Consider the following 21640-nt stretch of genomic DNA (forward strand, 5'->3'; position numbering starts at 1 on the left):
TGCACTTAGTGTAGCCAAGTGAGTGGGATGTCCGTTGACCTTGAGCAAAAAATGCCGAGTTTTTCCTCCCGGCTCAGCACCCAGGGAGAGTCAGGTGAGCTAACAGCTGGCTGACGTCCGGGTGGTCAGTAAGGAAGGAGGCGCTGGCCACCCACGCAGCGCCCAGTTTGGCGCTGGAGGCGGAGAACTTCCGGGGGCGGGGCCTGGCCTCGGTCGGCTTTGCCTGCGCCTGCGCCGGAGACGAAACCCTCAGAGCAGGGACTAGGTTCGCCGGAACCCCACGCTCCCGACTTCTGCTTCCGGGTCGGAGCCATGGCGGTGGCAAATTCAAGCCCTGTCAATCCCGTGGTGTTTTTTGATGTCAGCATTGGCGGCCAGGTGAGGTCCTGGCAGCCACCCAGCCCAGCGCCGAAGGGAAAGTGCACGGGGTCTGACAGGCAGATTTCATCCCCTCCCCAGGGGTAACGGACTCGGAAAGCCAGAAAGTGGAATTGGACCAGAACATACTGACCTGCGGGTCGGGGTTGGGGAGGAAGGGAGAAAGAGGAGGAGTCTTTCCCGTCGTGGCGCCCCGCTTGCGGAGGGACTGGGTGGAAAGCAAGGGTAGGCTATGGAGGCGGAAGTGGGAGAGATCAAGCGGCATGTGGGAGGGAGGGTTCCCTGCTCGGTGAGGCCTTCACGGGCTTGGACTGGGCTTTCTGACCGTCTCCCGCCGGTTGCAGGAAGTTGGCCGCATGAAGATCGAGCTCTTTGCAGACGTTGTGCCTAAGACGGCCGAGAATTTTAGGTAAGGAGATGTTCCAGCTTTGCTAGATTAACTAAACCAGAAGCTGGGCCACAGTCTGTGGAATCGTCTGCCTGCCTCTGTCCGTCCACTCACTGCCCTTGAGATCTGATTCCTCTGGGTATCGCTCTGAATAGTCTTGACTGTTCCCGTGTCAATTTATGTTGTTAATCTGTATGCCTGAGTGTCTGGACATCTGACTAGCCGGTAGGTGGGCTTGCTAGCGCCGATGTCTGTGCCCTCCCCTCCGAGGTTAGGAGCGCTCACAACTGTGATGCCATGGTGACTGAATCATTCACTCCTTTCCCTTTCAGGCAGTTCTGCACTGGAGAATTCAGGTCAGTCTCAGACGTGGTTGAGTTCTCTGCTTTCTCCTGAGGGGTGTCCTGGGGCTGCAGTGAGGGTACTGGGGAACCACCGGCAGACCTTGAATGATTGCTGGTGGCAGTAATAGAAGGTAATCCCCCACGGGTCTATCCTCAGTTCATTTGCCTTCTTTATCTCTCTTCTCTGACTCTTTAGGAGAGTCTCTTTGGTTCAGGTGTGTGGTAAACTGGAAAGGCCTATGATTACCTGTCATCATTCCAAGTCTCTTTCTTTTTGGTTATAGAAAAGATGGGGTTCCAATAGGATACAAAGGGAGCACCTTCCACAGGTAAGGCCTTTGGCAAGCCATACTGGGGGGCTTTTAGGAAACAAAATGGAGGATAATTCTTAGATCTTGAGAAGGGATGTTGTTGTGAACTCAGCAACTGATTTGAAGACTTACTAAAAGCCAAAGTGATAAACATTATATTTTGAAATCAATGTTATTCTAAACTACAGAATCTTCTCTCAGGATGCTTTGTTCTCTGTTTCAGGGTCATAAAAGATTTCATGATTCAGGGTGGAGATTTTGTTAATGTAAGTATTGTTCCTTGCCTATTAAGGACTTACACGTTTGGTTTTTTGTTGTTATTGCAGCTGCTGCTGTTTTTACTTCAGGGACCCAGTCTTAAGGCTTGAGAACAATGGCCAAGTTTGATGGGGAGAGGGTGGGGATGGGAATGTCCTTCGATGGCTACTACTCACTGCATCACTAGATGACAGATATCAGCACTTTGAGTCACTGACTTCCAAATCTCAGCCCTTGAGGGCCAGAAAGTGAACTTTCCCAGCATACCAGTAGATGATCCATGACAGACCCAAATTAATTGGCCACATAGAATTTAGCTAGAAATTGGATGCAATTTGTTTTTTCTAAATGGTTGTTAGTCCCTTTCCAGTGAGCTAAATGCTTATGCCCCATTTTCCTGTCCACTTCTGGAAAGCTGAGTTTTTTTTAATCAGAAGTTCATTAGTGGGAAAGGAATCAGAGCAAGAGAGTTCTGGAAGGATGTTTTCCCTATTCACTGGGAGAGACCAATGAACTAATCCTTCACTGCTAAGCATGTCTTTATTGTGATGACACTGTATGTATCCCCATATCAAGCCTCCTCCGCTTCCTCCAACCTTGGAAGGTGCTGAATAAACCACATTTATGCTTTCTTAAGCCCACTTTTCTCCTTACCCACCCACTTCTGTGCATGATCTTTCTTACTAATATCATTTGGTTAGTCATGATGCTGTTTTCTTGGATCTGGGAGACATTCTTTCTCCTTTATATGTAAATTTAGTTTGACTCTTAGGAGTTTTTTAAGATCTCTCTCTTTCCTATCTAGGTAAGTTTACAAAGTGGCAAATTTGGGGCTGAATCAAAAACAGATCTGTTTTGTTTTATCTGTTTGATGTCGCAAAACTGGGAGATTTTAACCGAAAAATTTTCTCTCTAACATACGGAAAGTAGGTGTACATGAGGCCTGTGTTCCTCATGCAGCAGCAGTTGGTTGGAGTCAAGTAACTGCTCCCTTTAGACACGATGTGTCCTTATTATTAAACCTTTTGCTTCCTTTATTTATGTCATCTGCCCCTGTAGGCATTTAAGTTTGCAACACCTGGTCACAACTGATCATAGTAGGGCTTGGGGTGACCATATACTTTTTTATTGGCTGGTAAGAGGGCTGAAAAGCTATTCTCTGCCTTCTTTCCTTTCTTCCCACAGGCTCCTAAATTGCCATATTGTCTTAGCAGGGACAGGACCAGCTTCTTAAGGGTCATTGCCAGAATCTTTGCCAGGCACATTTGATCACTAGCTGCTAGCCCCAGGGTTAGATAGCAGTTGGTCAGCCAGAAGGCTGAGTGTCAGAGAGAAGCAATTACTCAGAGCTACCCTTAGGGCAGAAAAAATGGAATGAGCAAGAGGCAGAAGAAGCAGGATTTGAGACCTTCTAAAGTTGGACCAAGAATATTTGTTTGTTTTAATAATATTTGTTTTTGGTTTTTTTCTGATTGCACAAGAAAAGTACAAAAATGAAAATAAATCATCTCTCAAGGAATCTCGCCTCCCAAGGAATATACTCTTGGCATTTTAGTTTAAAGCTGCCTATCTTATCATTGCATATATATGTGTGTCAAATATTATTTTTAACAGACTTAAGATCATATGTGTGTTTTAACTTTTTTGTGCTTGATAATTGTCTGCATTTTCCCTTGTCATTGTCTTCTTCCAAAACAATCTTTCTAATAGTTACCTAATATTCCGTGATGAATAGACAATGAATCTATTTGATCAACCCACTGTTATTGAAGATTTAAGTTGCTTTCTCTTGTTTGCCCTACAAATTAATTTTGTCATTTTCCCTACTGTGGCTTCTGGAGTGCAATAGATAGTATGATTATATAGAGAATGATGTGGTAACTGTTCTGTTCTCTAGGTTTATTGGGAAATTGGAAATGAACATGTTTTCCTTCTGTATGTATGTATGTATATATTTATGTGGAGTTAAAGGTGTAATAGCTTACGTTTACATAGTGCTGTATGGATTGCAAAACACTTTTCTCATAGACACTAATTGGATCTTTATGGCAACGGTATAAGGAGTAGGTGATTTCATCCTCACTTGATAGTTGAGGAAACTGGGGCTCAGAGATAGGAAGTGACTTCCCCAGCTCAATAATGATAGTTCTGAAACTCAAATCCAGTCTTTCCACTATACAGAGCTTGGTTTTATTGATAATTTTTTTAAAATAAATTTATTATTCATTTATTTATTTATTTATTTATTTATTTATTGGCTGCGTTAGGTCTTCGTTGCTGCACGCAGACTTTCTCTAGTTGCAGCGAGCAGGGGCTATTAATCGTTGCGGTGCGCGGGCTTCTCACTGCGGTGGCTTCTCTTGTTGCGGAGCACGGGCTCTAGGCGCACGGGCTTCAGTAGTTGTGGCACGTGGGCTCAGTAGTTGTGGCCCACAGTTTCTAGAGCGCAGGCTCAGTAGTTGTGGTGCATGGGCTTAGTCGCTTCACGGCATGTGGGATCTTCCCGGACCAGGGCTCGAACCCATGTCCCCTGCATTGACAGGCGGATTCTTAACCACTGCGTTACCAGGAAAGTCCCAATAATTTTTAGTCAAATAACGATTTGGATTTGAGTTTTCTTTTCTTCCTTGGCTTATGTTAATTCCCTTTAGTAGTCTTTGCTCCAGTAAGGGCCCCTTGATTCTACACTAGGTCAGTGTTTCCACATTCCATCATGTACCCGATATTCTTTTTTTTTTTACTACGTTGGGGCTTCATTGCTGTGTGCGGGCTTTCTCTAGCTGAGGCAAGCGGGGGCTACTCTCCTCTAGTTGCGGTGAGCGGGGGCTACTCTTCCTTGCGGTGTGTGGCCTTCTCCTTGCAGTGACTTCTCTTGTTGCGGAGCACGGGCTCTAGGTGCGCAGGCTTCAGTAGTTGTGACGCGTGGGCTCAGTAGTTGTGGCTCGCGGGCTCTAGAGCACAGGCTCAATTGTGGCGCACAGGCTTAGTTGCTCCATGGCATGTGGGATCTTCCCGGACCAGGGCTCGAACCCGTGTCCCCTGCATTGGCAGGCGGATTCTTAACCACTGTTTCACAAGGGAAGTCCTAATATTCTTTTTCTTTACTAACTGGCTGGGAGAGATTGGTCTTTTGGCACTATCTTGATATTACCTTTAAACTCCAGGGATTCTATTTAAGGTACTGCAAATATGGCCTTGGTCAAGTTGCTTTATTACCCTGACTTAAGTTTGCTCACCTGAAAAATGGGGAAGATGATAATGCTTATTCCACAGAGTTACTGGAAAAGCAAAGAGATAACACAAATAGAGCTAGTTTAAGCATAAATTGGGGATTTATGACAAGGTGTTTCCTGGAACCCAAAGGAAGAAATAGATGTAGGAACTAGAGAGCCACAGAACCAATGAGTCCCTTCTCTCTGTTTCTCTAGTGCTCTCTACACATGTGTTGTCTTCTCTTTCTCTTCTCCAGTCCACCTTAAAGAAGATAGTTATCTCCAGCTTCCAGGTTTACATGATACAAGTTCACCCTCAAGAGAGCAGCTATTCTACTTCATGTTTCCCAGAGAAGGAACTCTAGTTGGCCCTGCATGAATTAGGCATCCTCCCCTGGACCTCCCCTGACTTCAACTTTGACCAGGAGGGTGGTATCCTGTTGTATAGATTACACTTCCAAGAGCCCACCCACCTGCATAGTTGGGGGAGTGGAGCCATAGACAGTTAAATAGATTCTCTTATATGACTGCAGACATGAGAGTCTTTGGGAAGGGCATCGAGACATCGATTATGTATGTGATCACTGTACTGGTGTCCTCTGCTTTGCTTGTGTCTTAGCCTATCTTTCTAGAGGCCCAGCTGTGACCTGTTGTTTTTTTTCCAGCCCATGAGATGCCCTGGCCAGGTTGTGGGCTGCACGTTCCTTGGATGGGGCTTGCTTTGATTGCAAGATAGGGTCAAAGAGGTGTGGCTCCCAAAGTGACCTGCAAGAGTAAGAGGACTTTAAAGCAGTGAGGCTTGGGGTACAGCAGCTGCTTCCTCTGGGCTCTAGGGGCCAGTGCTCACAAGTTGCTAACACTTCCCTTCTCTCTGCTCAGGGAGATGGTACTGGAGTCGCCAGTATCTACCGGGGGCCATTTGCAGATGAAAATTTTAAGCTTAGACACTCAGCTCCAGGCTTGCTTTCCATGGTAAGTTGGGACCAGTCAAGGTTTTGGGCTAGATTTATAGCCAGCTGACTTCTGGGTCCCTCTTGAGGCCCAGTGCTGTCTCTTGGGATGGAAGCAAATGCTTTCCTTCCCTTGCTTGACCCAGGATTCACCTCTGTACTGCCCACCTCTTTCCTCAATCTGGTTTGATATTGTTGGGCTGGATCCACTAGCAGGCTGGGGAACCAAAATTGAACTCTGATGTGTGTTTTCTTACTTTGTTTGAGCCAGGACGTGTGGTTGGGCACTCAGCCTTGCTGCTTAGAATGTAGCCAGCTGTGCTTTCAAGACCCAGTGTTCACGCCTCTACCACACCACTCACCAGGACTCTCACAGCACCCATTCGTTTACGCTGCCTTCTGGCTGGTCACCCCTTTCAGCTCACTCACCACTCCTCCTTCCCCATCCCAGTACCCTTCCTTCCCATTTATAACCCCACTCACCCATCTCATTCCCCTTTCACCGTCCCCCTGCCCACCTCCTTCAGCCCCTCATCTACACACCCCCACTCGCTCCCCCTTCACTTGCCCTTATTCACCCCTCACTCCTCATTTCCCCTTACCCCTCCCACCTTGCTTCTCTTTCACTCTTCAAGCCTCTCCCTCCCTCCTGTCATCACCCATTTCCTTCTCTCAGTGCCCCAAGTCTCACTCCCCCAAACCCAATATTTACATGCACACATTCTCTGTCCTGCTTGCCCACTCTTCCAGTCATCTAGTCAGCCATTCATCAAATAAAGATTGTTGACATACACTGTTTCAGGCCTCATGGTAAGGCATGAGGATACAGGCCTGATCCCTGGCCTCGTGACATTTAACATCTAGTGGGGGAATCGCACATGCAGAATGACGGGTCCAGTATAGTATAATTCATGCCATCAGTGTAATAAGGGGAGGGTACCTCAGTGTATGTAAAAGTACTGTGAGGGCCCCAAGGAATGAGAGTAATTGCTGCAAGGATCCAAAGAAGTTCTCTACCAGATGGCATTTCAAGTCAAGCAAACTGGCTAGACAAAAGATGTGTGACCATGAAATAGCAGGGTGGCATGGGCAAGGGACAGAAAGTGAGGAAAGTGTTGTGAATGGGGGAGGGAATGACTAGTAGAGACCACCGGAGAGGCAGGTGGGTGTAGGGCTTTAAATGCCAGAATAAGGATGAGGTATGTGGACCTTATTTTATAGGATATGGAGAGCCATGCACTTTTTTGAGCAGGGCTGATCAACTTGGTGTTTTAAAACAAAGACCCTGGCTGCAGTATGAATGGAAGACAGGAGTGGAGAGGGTAGGGCAGAGAAGCCAGTTAGGAGGCTGCCATAATAATTGGGTGAGCCTAGCATCGCAAAGAGTGTACAAGTCTCTCTTAGGAAAGTGAGGCTGGGCAAGCTGGGTAAAGAGCGCAGAAGTGGCTTAAGTGGGCTTGGACCATCGCCGTGAGGACTGCATGCCACTGTGTTAGCATCTGGGGAGGAGTCAGAAAATGGAAGGAAGCCTTGGTCTCTGCTCCCTTCAGGCTGACACTAGTTAAGTTGTGCTGTCACACATCTTGTAGCATAATTGTTTTTGCTTCCATCCTCCACTAAATCATGTATTCCTCAAGGGCAGGGATTGAGTCTCATTGATCTCCAAGCCTTAATACCTGATACAGAAACGTGCTGAGCAGATACTGATGAATGACTGAAAGATAATCAGAATAAAGGCTAATGTTGAGCACATACTCAACAACGCTTTATTTGCATTAATTCATTTTAATTCTCTCGTTATTCCTTTGAGATAGGTACAAATGAGGAGACCGAGGCACAGAGAGGTTATGTGGCTAAACTAGATCCCAGTCAGTGATGGATGGGATTCAAGCTCAGTCATCTGGCTCCAGAGCTTATTCCCTAAATCAGTAAGCTATCCTGTCTGGAAGAATGGATAAGTGAGTAGCTAAGGGCAGAGAGTTCCCTGAGCTAAAAACACATGTTGTATGACTCTTTTCCTGCCTGCTTGCTAATAAATGTTTATACATTGAGCAGCAAGATAGATAGATAGATAGATAGAAGAAACAGGAAGAAGGGAGGGAGGGAGGGAGGAAGAACTGGGGCCACTGAGGAGTCCGCCCTCACTGCAGAGTGTAGGTCTGTTCTGACCGGCTCAGGCTGTCCCTTGCTTTCATATGCGAGATGTTCCTGCATACACGTGCGAAACCCCTGATAGCCTCGTCTCACGTGGGGAATTTCTAAAGTATAATGTGACATCCCTAATTAGAGCTTACCCCTAGACAATGTCTTTAATGTATTTCATATACATTTTTATTCCTTCAGTGTTGAACACAGACTCAACCAATTTAATTCCATTAAGCATCCAGTTAACTCTAGTGACCTATCTAATGATTTCCAGTGTTGCCTCTGTAGTATTACTTTGATGAGACCTGTGCTCTTAATAGTACTAGTTCTTTCAGTTTTCCATTTTCCAAAATAATGTAAGTATGCATTGAAATACTCACATAGTTACACAGACATTGTGGTAAGGCAGTGCTGCTGAAACGTGATGTGGGTTTGCTGATTGCTTTGTGTTGTAATTGTAGCCTGTTCTTTTATAATGTATTGTGAAATATAATGCTATAAAGACAATTTCAAGGGAGGAAAAGGGAAGGGATATGGCTGAAGAATTTGAGATTCTTGATTTAAAAAACTTTTACCGATAAAATTCAATAATAAAGGATTTGGGGTGTAGCTGTAAAAAGCAAATGTCATTGATTAAATGTAGTCTTTTTTCTAGCATAGCACTAGCATAGCAGCTTCTTGCCCCTTAAATTTTCTTATTACCATTGTTAAGGGACAGTACAGAGTCATTCAGACAAAGTAGCTTATGGCACAGGCAACAGGCTTTTTCTCAGCTGGTGCCTAATTTGTAAGTGTAATCCAGTTATTACTGGTTTTGGACTAAATACAGCAAATCTGGTTCTATAATCAATTGTTCCCATTATAAAAATTCACACTGTAGGAGAAATGTACATTTATTCAAGGATATAGCTCCTTGAGGGCAGAAATTGTGTATTCTGTTCCTCTGTGTATCCTTGGGTCCTAGCTCAGGCCCTGGCTCATAGTAGATGCTCAGTCAGGTTTACTGAAAGAAAGCATGGAGGACTCAGGGCTACAGGCTCTTTTGGGGAGTTTTGTCCTTTGGCTGACATGGCCAGGAAAACTCACTGCAAATATATTTGGTTTCCATCAGGCAAACAGTGGTCCCAGTACAAATGGCTGCCAGTTTTTCATCACCTGCTCTAAGTGTGATTGGCTAGATGGGAAGCACGTGGTGTTTGGTGAGTCCTGTTCCTGTCCTAGTCCGAGCCCAGCTCACCCAGAGCGGAACTTCCTATGGAGCCGATCCCCTGACTCTTGTACCAAGAGTGCTCGTCAGATGTAACTGCCCTGGGTAGTAGTAGGAAAGGTGGAAGCCATGGGAAGTGGGGAGGATTTGTGGTTAGAGAGCTAGAGGGGAGGACGAAGGAGCCATCTGATGTAGTGAGTAACCACCTGGGCGATAGGTGTGTCTGAGGGGGGGATGGTAGCACTTAAGAAATACCACACAGAGGCAGCATGGTATAGTGGAGCTTTGCAATTGCTCAGACCTAGTTTTGAGCCCTAACTCTGCTACTTACCACCTGTGACCTTGGGCAACATTTCACTTCCACTGAATATTAATTTTCTGATGTTAGTCTGAGGATCAAATGAGATAATCGCTGAGAATGGGCCTTGGAGGCTGGAAAGTACTGTGCAAATGAGAGTAATAAAGTCCAGCTCATACTCTTCCCACAGGAAAAATCATTGATGGACTTCTGGTGATGAGAAAGATTGAGGTGAGTCCTGTTTTGATCTCCTCTTTCTCAGCCATTCTGGCCTAGTGCTACCTCACTCGTGTCGAGGAGCGGGAGAACCATGAGTGGGCTCTGGTTAGGCCCAGGCTTCACTCCTCAGTTACAGGGAGGAGAAGAGGGAGGAGAGATCATGTACCCCCCAAGTGTTCTAGGCCCTCAGCCTCTCCGGTGCGGTGCCTACTGAGGTTTGGCCTCTGGTGTCTCCTCCATCTAGTTGAGAAGATCCTCCTCGGCATTGTACTCAAGGTCCTTCACGATCGGGTCCCTGCCTCCCTCTCCACGACCCCTTCTGCCACTGCCACTTCCACATTCTAGTCCCATCAGGCTACTAGCCCTCCTCTAAACGTGCATACACGTCCCTACCTCTTGCTCCTTCCTGCCCTCAAGTCTTTGCTCATGCTGTTTCCTCTACTGAAGTGTTCTCCCTTCTTTTCCTCCTGGTGGGATCCCATCCATCCTGCTGGGCCCAGCTCAAATATCCCCTGTTCTGTGAATCCTTCCCTGGCCTGTGCAAGCAGCAGTTTAGTTGCTTCCTCACCCTGTATACAACTCTCTCTTATGACTTACTACATTGTTACATGTCATGGGTTTGATGTTTTCTAAATGTTGTACATTTTCTCTTTGATATGTGTTATATTCTTCCCGTCTGCTAGGCTGCAGACTGTTGTCAGATCAGCCTGTAAGCTCTCAGTCCTTAGCCTAGGGGCCTGCAGGCATCAGTAAGTGTGTGGTGGGGGAGTGTCTGAGTGGAGGAATCACCACTGTGCTTTCTCTCCTAGAATGTTCCCACAGGCCCCAACAATAAACCCAAGCTGCCTGTGGTGATCTCACAGTGTGGAGAGATGTAGTCCAGAGGAAGACTGAATCAGGTAAGTGTGTCTTTCTTGAGCAGGAGTCAGGACCCCAGAGAAGGCAGCATGGTCTAGTGGAAAGAACTTTAGACCTGAAGACACGGGATTGAGCCCATTTCCTCTCTGCGTGCCCTGGGAGAAGTCACTTCCCTTTCTTGAGCCTGTTTTCTCATCTGCCAAAATGGTGATAATACGTATCTCCTCGGGTCACTGCAAGCATCGAAAGAGAAAGGGTTGGTAGGACACTTTGCTTTTCTAACACTTTATAGTTCACAAAGTATCAACCTGAAAACCATCAGGCACTTTCTGACAGCACTCTTAGACTCTAGTTCCATTCAGTAGTTCCGCTAGGAAGACCTGGCTCCATCCCTGGGTCACTCCCTTCTGGGACCAGCCTGGGCAGCCAGGAGACACCCCAATCATGCCTCTCGCCAGAACCGACGCTGCAGTTACAGCCCCTGACTTTGTATTTGCCAGCCTCATAGGTGAATGTGACACATTTCTCAGCCGACATAGACTCACTTCCTACCCAGACTTGTCACTCACTGCCTGCTCTGTGCTGGGCATCATTCTGAGCATGGGGATGGGGGAAAGAGTGGAAAGATGCCTCCACCCTTTAGGAGCTTATGGAGAATAAAACACATTCTCAGAGGTGATCACTAGTAGTATGAGTGATGTTGTTAAGGATTAGTAAGAGTTCAAGAAAGAAATTGATCACTTCCAGCTAGGTAAAGGATGGTAGTGCTTTGCCTTTCTTTTCTTTTTTTCTTTTTTTTTTAAATTTTCAAACCTGCAGAAAAGTTGGAAGAGTAATACATTGAACACCTATTTACCTTTCACCTAGATTCGCCAGTGTTTAACATTGTTTTATCATTTTACTTTGACATTTGTTTCTTTCCCTTCTTCCCTCTCCTCCCATTTCCATTCCTCTCCTGCTCCTCTTCCTTCTTTCCTTCCTTTCCCTTTCTTCATTTCTTTTCCATCTGGAAGTTGAGGACTTCTTGACACTTTACCCCAGAATACTTCAGCAAGCGACTCCTAAAAATAAGAGCGTCCTGCATAATCACAATAATATTGTCTAATGTACATGCTCAAACTTACCCAGTTGTCCACAAAGTAACTTTTTTTAGCTCTAAAAAAAGAAATCCAATCAAGGTTCACATATTTCATTTGGTTGTTTATTTTTAGTTATGAAAGCAACATCATCTCCTGAAATGAGGTATGAAAATTTTCACAGAAAACAGTTAAGGCCCCCCCTTAACCGCTCACCCCCATCCACATCTCCATCCCACTGCTCTCCTCAGAGGAAACTTCTTCATCAGTTTGATGTATGTCCATAGGGCCTTTTCTTTGCCCATCTAATTTTGGGAGGTTTTGTTTTTCCTAAATGGCATCATACTATTTGTTCATCACTTTATTTCCATTTGATCTTATGTCCGGAAGACTTTTCCTCCTCCATTCATGTAAAACTATGTTGTATTTAAACAAAACAAAACTGATATAATATGCTATAAGATGTTTGTAGCAAATATTTTATTTTACCTTTTTCTTAATGATTTGAATAATTATACATTCTGAGTCTTAGTTCTTTACATGTTTTGACCATTTTGTCTAGAATATATTTTAAGAAAAAACTGGCAGTGGGTTTCTTGTCTTTGGTGATATCCTTTGTTAAACGGAAGTTCTAAATTTTGATGAGATCAAAATTTTTAATCTTTTCCCTTGTGTTGTGTTTTATCTTGTTTAAGAAGGTCCTTACTACCTCAATCATAATGCCTTCTGTATTTTTTCTAATGCTTCTATAGTTTTATTTGTATACTTACAAAATTATCTAGAATTTATTTTTCTGGACTCTGCCTTTTTTTTCAAATGGAGATCTAGTCAAATACCAGACCATCTTAATGACTGTGCATACCTCCATCTGTGACTTACTTTGTGTTCACAGCATCTGGCACTTACAGGCATTCAGTTAAAATTTATTACATGAGTTAATAGAGAGGGAGAATGTCAGGCATTTTAGGCAGGGAACTGGTGTGAGCAAATGCCAGGGCAGGAATGCACAAGTGTGTGCTGGAAGCTCACGTGGACTCTTGTTCAGCCAAATGCTCCCTTCTCAGGCCTAGTTGACACTCTGAGCTTTCTTTTCTGCCAGTACTGGGGGCCCCAGGCTCAACGTGCTTTCCCCCTGCCCTCGCTGCTGGCCATTCCCTCTCCTACTCGTTTCTTGGCTGAACGAAAGTTGAGCTCATAAGTCCTTTTCCTTCTAAAGACTGACCACTGATCACCACCAGAGGACAGAAGATCACAAAAACAATAAAATTTAGAAATCCTTTTATGTTTAGGGCCTTTTCTGTATTTTTCTGAGACCCTTACAGAAAGTTACTGGAAATACATGTTAGGAGTTTGTTTTCTGAGGGTGGGCGATCATCAACCCTCCTCTCCTCACCCGCTATTAGCAAAGGTCACGTAAACATTTGCCCCCATGAAGGCCCTTCCTTTTAGCCTACAACCCCAAGCAGAGCAGATTCCATGGAGAACATTTGATGCTCCAGAGGCCCTCTAGACCCGAACTTTCCAGTAGGCATTCCTTTCTGTGATGGTGGAAATGTTCTGTATCTGTGCTGTCCATTATGGTAGCTTCCAGCTACATGTGGCCATTGAGCACTGGAAAAATGTGACTGGTGTGACTGAGGGACTGAATTTTTACTTTTATTTAATTTTAATTAAATTTAAAGAGCCACATGTGGTACCTCCAATTTAGTGTTCTAACCTTGACTTGCTCAGAATTAAATCTTTCATAGCTTATATTTAGAGACAATACAGTAAAAGCAGTTATATCACTTATTGAATATTTCTTGTGCTCAAATTCTGAGCTAAGAACCTTACTTTAATTATCTCATTTAACTTTACCAAGTTAAAAGCTCATAGGTTTTAAGGTGTTAGGGAATCTAGGTGGCAGTCTGACCTTAAGGCATTCCACAGATGGGTTCCCCACTTTGGGTTTCTGAGTAATGGATTTGGGAGAAAGTAAGGAAAGTAAGTAAAAGATTTGGGAGTATGATATCATTTCATCATGTTTCTTCCCAGCTGTGAAGTTACAAGCATCTCTGATTTCTAAAGGAGTATTTCAGATCCCTCAGGTTGTTTGAGGGCAGAATAATGTTTGACAGCCAGTGTAGATGATGTTTTTAAGTCCTACTAGGCAGTATTTCTCAAGCTTTAATGTACATATGAATCACCAGGAGATCTTGTTCAGGTGCTGGTTCTGATTCAGTGGGTCTGGATGCAAGTTAAGATTTTGCATTTCTAACCAGCTCTCAGGTGATGCTGATGCTGATTTGGAGTGGCAAGGCTACAGAGGAATAACAGTGTCTTTTAATTGAGAACCCACCGTATTCCAATCAGAAAAGACCCAGGAGGAGATAATCTCTTGGTGGCATTGGTCCGGCAGGAATCTACTGCATTCACATCAAGAGATCACCTAATCATGCATTTAAGGCCTGTGCCTAGTCACTGGAAATAGAAGATAGGAAGGAGACAGAAGATAGGTGAAGTCACTTGATCAACTGTACCTCCCTATGAAGAACTTCCTTCCTATGAAGAACTTCCTTCCTATGAAGAACTTCCTTCCACAACTTCTTTTGTGCTTTACCTTAGGTCCTGACTTTGGTTTTAGTGAAAATGAAGTTTTCTGTACAACTCTAGGTGTAGTAACCTCGGTTTTATCTCAGTGGGTCCTGTGAAAGCTTTTTACGTTGAATATGATTAGGTATACATAAACGAACTTTGGGCCTCAGGATTCTCCTACCCAGTCTGAACTGGGTTCTTGGCTACTTACAACTGCATGGGGGGGGTGGGGGCAGGGGCGTGGAACCTCTGTTTTGAAAACCTGAGAGTCTCTTGGAAAAGAGAGTGGCTGTGAGCTCTGACAGCCCTGCTAATCTCCCTGTGATCCCCAAGCCTGGTACTATCAAGCAGCAGAGATCTTTCTTTAGTTCATTGTTTCCCAAATTTCCCTGAAGATGAGAATCACGTAGGGGCACTTATTAAACCTGCTAATTCCCAGATCCCCCCCTGAAGAGTTTGAGTGAATTTGAGGTAGGATCCAGGATGCTATGTTGCTTCAGATGCTTCTTATCAGAGAAATGTGGGTAACCCTGCTTTAGGTGGTGCTGGTTGAATGTTTTTTAACATTTGTCTCTTAGGAAAAAATATAATTATACAGCACCTAATTTTACAGGTATTATAGCTTACACTGAGGTGTTATTCGAGTTCACATAGTCAGTAGGTTAAAAATTAATTGTACCTGTGGATGGTGGATATGGTAAGAGCTGTGACACTGCTGTTGGAGTGACTGAGGTTTAGGAAATACTGTCCCCCAATCTGGGATTTCCTGTAGATGTGATACATTCCTGTAGAGGAAGATTCTGAAAGACACATTGGTGGCACGTGGGCTGGTCTTTCATTAATTAAGATAGGTCCCACACTGCAGATGAGGCAACAAACTTGGAAAGCCCAGTTCCTGCCTTAAAGGAACTCACAGTCTCTTGGGGAAACTGACAATTACAGTACAGTAAAGCACTGAACTGGAGGTTTTAAGACAAAGGAAGGAAAGTGAATGCCTGTGTCTGCCTGGAGTGTTTGGGAAGACCGCAGAAGAGATGTTTCAGCTGAGTACATGAAAGAATGGAGTTTGTCAGGGTAGCTAAAACTGGAGAGGGCATTCCAGGCAGAGGGAATGGCATGAGCAAAGGCACCAAGCAGGAAACAGCAGGAAGTGTAAGGGAAACTGCAAATAATTCAATATAGCCAAAGCAGGAAGATATGAAAAGCAAACTGTAAGAGGCGAGGCTAGAGGAGGCCAGGGTCAGCTGTGAGATCCATTGCAGGCTGAGGTATTCATATGTTAACCTGAGGATGGGGGTGAGCTTCAGGCAGTGTGTACATCTTTCCCCCCTAGGGTGAGAGGTCATCATGCTCCTGAGATTCCAAAGGGTAGCCTGACCCTCCAAAAAGAACCGGGCCAGTAGGAGCCAGTGAAGGATTTTGAGCAGGAGAACACTGTAATTGACTTTACTTATTCAGATGATTCTAGCAGCAGTGTGGAGGATAGGCTGGAGGCCAGTGAGGTGTCCACTGCAGCAGTCCGGGCCAGAGCAAAGAGGTTCCACATGAAAATGTGCATCTAGGGAGCACCAGAGATGTGGCAGCAAATATTTGCATGCCTGCTGGGCATGTAACACCGTTCCCCGCCCTGAAAGTCAGAAGTCCTGCCAGCTAAAAAGGGCGGGGAAGGGAGAATGGCTCCATTCCAGTCCCTCCAGTACAAGGGCGAAGCTCCCTGCCCTGTAACCAGGCCTTACACACAGAGAGATACATCACGTCCATGGAATACTACATAGCCTTAAAAAGAAAGAGGTAGATCTGTATGTGTTGGCAGATTTCTAAGGTAAATTAAGGGACAAAGTCAAGATGTAGTACTTTATATAAACATGATGCTATTTATTTTGAATTACTCTTTCAGAAATTACTGTAGTGATAGATAGCTGACTGGTAGTAATGGTTACCTCTGCAGAGTAGAGATAGCAAAGAGACTTTCTTTTCAGTTTATATTGTCCTGTATATGCTTGAATTTTCTACACTGGGCATGTATTTTATAATAGAAATACATACTGTATATATGTAGTTTTAACGAATCCTAGTTCCTCCCAGCCCTTCCCAGGAGCATGTAGCTAACATCAGTTTGTGAATCATTCCCTGGTCCCCTCCTGGGTGCACCCACAGTACTTGGTTCATCCCTCTATTACAGCATTTAACACAGTGTATCATGAATATGTTGGTCTGGTTTTCTCTAGACTGAGAACTCCTTGAGGCAGGGGCCATGCTGACTAACACAGTGCCTGGTCAGTGATAGAGCTTAGGTCCCGGAGCACCACGCAACTTGTAAAGTGCATTTATACATTTTTGTACATTCTGCTTGAGGGCCCAGGGTTAAACTTCTGTCTGAGCCTGCAGTATGAGGCCAGGACCCACTGTGCTCTGGAGGAAGAGGGGTGTGGCCATGTTTGGGGGGAGGGGAACAGTAGTAACTGAGTGTACTCACCCTGTTCTTTTAGGACAGCTAACTCCAAGGCCATAAACAGAGGGTGTGGAGTTTCCTTTCTTTATAACCCTGGGACCAAGACCTTCAAGGAAAAGGATTGCTCTTTGTTCTAGAGCTCCACAGAGAGCAATCAAGGTCTGGCAGAAAGCACACAGACTTCGGAGCCAAGTAGACCAGGAAGCCCCATCACTGTCAGGCCATTAAACCCCTTGGAACCCTAGTTTTTCCCTTTGCTTAATTATAAATAATATATACTGCACAGAGTTGTGAAGGGTAAATAATAAAGGAGACAGTGTATTGGCCGTAAGTATTAGTTTCTTTCTTGGTTCCGTGTAACACGCCTCTGAGCTCTGCTCTGGGGCACCAAAGGTCTGGCCTGTGGCAAGAATCAAAGTGGTCTGCTCTTTGGGGAAAGGAGGGTTCGGGGTGTAGAGGAGAGCTGCGAGTGTCTTCTCTCATGGACTGTCCCCTCCCCGTTCCTCTGAGCGGCTTCTCTCTTCCGTCTCTCACAGACCCTCCACATCTGCCATTGCAGGCCTTCCCTTGCTCGGGGTGATGCTCTTGAGTAAGATAAACTGGACTGGCCCCTGTGTTTGCTTCCCTGCCTGCTGCTGCCCCATTTGATCAAAAGACCTTGGAAGTATCACAGACTCAGAAGCCAAGATTTTGTGTTTAAGTTTTCAACTGTAAATAAAGTTGTTCTTTTTTTTTTTTTTTTTGGTTTTGGGTTTGTTTTTTGTTTTTTTTTTTTACCGTGTGTTGTGTTCTTTTTAAATGGTTGTAATGATAGCCCTGTCTCCTCACTCCTTAGCTCCAGCTAGGAGTACTGACTTTCCCCAGAGGCCAGCCTGGGCCAGAGTCAGGCCCTTGATATGTAGAGTTGATGCCTCAGATTTACAAGCAGTTGTAGCAGTCCTCTCTTAGGTTCAAGCTGATCGGGCAAAGAAGGCAAAGCCCCAGGGCCTTATGTTCCCAGTAGGTTCATTTTGGTTAGTTCTAGAGCCTGTGGGTGAAGGGTCACTAGCTTGGGATATTTTTGGATGGGAGACCATTTGGTAGAATGTGTCTTGATCATGATGAAGTGGAAATCATTTATTAATAGTTAAAAATCTTGGTTTGAATCCGAAGTCATTTTTTAAACAGTTGAGGTCTTGAGATGTTCACTTCCCCTTTCAGAGCCTCGGTTTCCTCATCTGTAAAATGGGGATAATAATACTACTTCATAACATTGTCGAAAGGGTCAAACAAGAGAATGGAGATGAGGGTAACTTGTAGACAGTAACGTGCATTGGAAAATGTTTGTTTTCAAAGGAAATAAAAGGATAACATAAAAACATAAAAGATAAAAAGTTCCCATTGAGTATAATGTTCAGGAGGTAAAGGGAGTTCCCTGGTATTCCTTTCATGAGGCAGTTTCTATGTTATCCCATTCCTACTTTCTCCTGGCTCATGGCAGGGATGACTCATAACTACTAGCAGCAGGCTACGGCAGCAGCAGAGTAGCAGAGAGCTGAATTCTGTGATAACATAGAACCAGGCTAAAAGTGCCATTTCAGTGTATTGGGGGACAAGAAAGGTGGTGAGGTATACAAGGGCCCTATAGTTTGGATATTTGCAACTGTCTAGCTAAGTAAACAGGATTCAGGGCACACGGGGAAGAAAGCGTTGTGATCTAGTGGAGGAGAAATCTTCAAGTAACTAAACGGGGTAGAATCATAGAGAGGAAGGAAGATGAGCAGCTGGGATCCTGAGCTGACGTTCTTATGATGGGCCATTCAGTTGAATTCAATTACACTTGGCACCTGCATTCTTTGCCAGTTTCTGTCCTGGGCACTGGAGCTGTAAAGATGAGTAAGATGTGGCCTGTGCTTGTGACAGGGGATAGGCATGGTTTGGATTCAGTGCGGTTGAGTGTTAGAATGGGAGCCCTTATGAGGACAGGAAATTTGGTCGTTTTTGTTTGTTTTTCACTGCCGTCTCCAGCACCTAGTAGCCAGTAAGTGCTCAATAAATAATTTGTTGTGTGAATGATAGTGGTATGTATAAGGTGCTATGGGAGCAGAGCGGAAAGATTGGGGGTGAGAGGAAGAGGCAACATTTGAGGTAAGTATTGACAGATTGGTTGGAATTAGCCAGGAGATAAGGGTGGGGAGGGCTTTCTAGGAAAAGGCAACTATGTTTTGGGGCCCAGAGTCTGTTAGAGATGGGGACAAGGTGAAAGTTTGGCAGAGGAGATTCTTGGAATGAAACCACTTGTCTTTCAGATCACTTAAAGGTAGACACTGGAGCTGTGGTCACCACGCTGGGCTCTCAGGGTGGCAGGGGGACTAGGAGAACTGTGGCTTGGGGAGCTCCCACCTTGGAACAGGAGATGAATTTTGACATGAACTGTTTCTCCTCCAGTGCTTCAGTACCATCTCTGCAGTGGTAGAGAGGGGGCTACAAGGAAACTAGTTTCTTAAATCGCTCATCTTTATGTTCACTGAGCGTGAAGAGAGAGTTTAGTGAAGTAATTGGATGAGTAAGTAATGATACTTTTAAGTAACATTTTAAAGACAAATATTACAGAATTTATATTTCTGCTTGAGAAGCCATCCCTTCAAAGCAGTTACATAAGGAACGTTACTTATTCTCAGAGGTGCTGCTGCCATTATTCTAAGTGTCTTTATAACTACACTTTGGGGAAAAGCTCTCAAGCCTATGGGGCACACTTTTAAATGTCCGAAGTGTTGGCAGAGTTGCCTTTGAGGAAATATTTTCTTTTTAACAGTCAAAAGTCACCTGGAGCTGGAACAGATGAGTAGCAGCTCTGGGATCCACCTACTTCTTTCCCTCCACACTGTTGCTGCCGCAGACCTTTTTCACCTGGATTACTGGTGCTGCTGCCCAGATGACCTCTCTGCTGCCAGTACCTTCTTCTCCAATCCATTTTCTACATCACATCATTCACTTGACACATTAAGATATCGTGTGTCAGGGACTATGCCAGATGCCTCAGGAACTCATAGTGTGGCAGGGAAGACATGAGTGCAGTACAGTGTGTTAGGAGAGGGTCTCCTAACCTAGTAACATCTGAGGCAAGACCTCGAGGATGAAGAGTTAAGCAGGCAAAGGAGAAGGGAGAAAGGAAGAATGTTATAAGTAGAGGGAATAGTATGTGATAGCTCAAAGGAAGCAGTGGCTAAAAGGTCACCTGGAAGGTTGGACAGGGAATGTGACAGAAGAGTGGGAAGTAAGTTTAGAGGTCATGCAGGGTCCTGCCAACCACATTAAGGAATCTGGACAATCCTGTGGGTGGTGTAGTCACTAAAAGATTTTAAGTAAGACAGTGTCGTGATCAGATGGATGTTTTCAAAAGAACACTGGATATTGTGATGGGGAATATTAGAGTAAGAAAGGTAGAGACACTGGCTAGGAGGCCGCAGCAGTGCTCTAAGCCAGGGGTTGGCAGGCCAGGTGTCACTCCCTATTTTTCAGTGTTTCGTGAGCTAAGAATAAGAATGATTTTTAAATGTTTAAATAGTTGGGGGAAAAAAAGTTTAAATAGTTGAAAAATCTAAAGAATATTTTGTGACATAAAAATTGCATGAAATTCAAATTTCAGTGTCCATAAATTACATTTCTTGGAACACAGATGTACTTGTTTACTGATTGTCTGTGGTTACTTTCAGGCTCTAAATTTGAGTAGTTGAGAATCTGGCTTGCACAGCTTAAAACACTATCTGGCCCCTATTGAAAAAGTGCCTACTCCTGCTCTGAGCAATGGATGATGATGGCCTACACTAAAGTAGCAGCAGTAGGAAGGAAGAATCTCTGGATTGGCATTTAGAGATTTTTTAGGACTGATTCAGGGAGGCCTTTAAGGGGTGGAATTGACAGGCCTAGATGATACCAATGGGGTAAGGACTACTGCACTAGCCTCCTAGCTGGTTTCCCTACTTTCATTTTTGCCCCTCTGCAGCCCATTCACTATTCCCTGGCCATTAAAGAAAAAAAAAAAAGTACCATTCCCTACTTTCAATTCTAAAATTACCCTTCTCACTATTGCCCTTAGGTTAAGTTTCAGATAAAATGTTCCTAATTTAACCCTGCCTACCTCTATAACCCAAATGTCTTCATTCTGGTCTTATTAGACTACTTTACTTGTATTTGCCCCAGACCCCATCTCTTCTTGCCTCCTACGCCTTTGCATAAACCTCCATGTGCTTGGAGTCTGCACTAAACCTTCTTCCCACCGCCACTCCCAAAATGCTTTGTGCATTTGCAGCGCTGGAGTGTTGGGTGTGTTGCATGTTTAAATTTCTGCCTTTATACCTAGACTGAATTTAAGAAGGCAGCAACTGGCGCACTTGTCCATACCCAGCAGATAGTAGACGCTTAATAAAGAACGAACTAAGGTGGACGACTTCATCTACATCATGCGGCAGCCTCAATTACAAATCGTTTGTGAAACGTGCATAGTAATCCCTATTTCACATGGCTGTTGTAGGAATAAAATGCACGAAAAATGTCTAGCGTGCTCAATAAACGTAAGGTGAAATTAAATCTGATTTGTGGCCAATACGAAAAGACGTGAATACTTAAAGACAGTCCTCCTGTGCCTGGTATGATAGATCGGAAGGCAGGTCCCCACGGAGTACATCCCCGTCCTCCATATGCTGGGCAAGGGCTGCCTGATAGCTTGCGTGGTCCCCCCAAGGTGACTGCTCCGCCGTAAACCGACGCTCTTTGAATGCATACGTTTAAGTCCGTTCCAGAAACTCTCAGCTCTGCCGCGAGTACACGGCCATTGTAGAAAAGACAGCTCCATCTGCAGTCATGGTCTGAGGTCACAAGGACCATATATGGAGCAGGGCAGGCGGGAGGCCTTCTCTCCATATGGAACTAAGGTGTAATGGGGCCCCGGGTCACGTCGGGTAATCCCGGCTCAGGCGTCTGGCCGTGCC

The 21640-nt window shown here is 44.8% G+C and overlaps 1 protein-coding gene across 6 annotated transcripts; it reads left to right on the forward strand.

Moving 5' to 3' along the window:
* Positions 1–260: 260 nt before the first annotated feature.
* Positions 261–19585, forward strand: PPIH (peptidylprolyl isomerase H). Of its 6 annotated transcripts, none has more exons than XM_059920156.1 (10): positions 261–378; positions 723–787; positions 1099–1122; positions 1395–1439; positions 1645–1687; positions 5771–5863; positions 9098–9185; positions 9682–9722; positions 10520–10609; positions 19465–19585. In XM_059920156.1, exons 1-9 carry the CDS (start codon positions 313–315, stop codon positions 10586–10588), a joined length of 534 nt encoding a protein of 177 aa, XP_059776139.1. In that variant the 5' UTR covers positions 261–312; the 3' UTR covers positions 10589–10609; positions 19465–19585. The 6 variants fall into 6 exon arrangements, with proteins under 6 accessions (XP_059776139.1, XP_059776115.1, XP_059776124.1 ...); XM_059920132.1 differs by lacking the exon at positions 19465–19585 and adding an exon at positions 16708–17408; XM_059920141.1 differs by lacking the exon at positions 19465–19585 and adding an exon at positions 13906–14450.
* The last annotated feature ends 2055 nt before the right edge of the window (positions 19586–21640 follow it).

Source organism: Balaenoptera ricei, chromosome 1 (assembly GCF_028023285.1).
Source record: "Balaenoptera ricei isolate mBalRic1 chromosome 1, mBalRic1.hap2, whole genome shotgun sequence".
Taxonomy (NCBI): domain Eukaryota; kingdom Metazoa; phylum Chordata; class Mammalia; order Artiodactyla; family Balaenopteridae; genus Balaenoptera; species Balaenoptera ricei.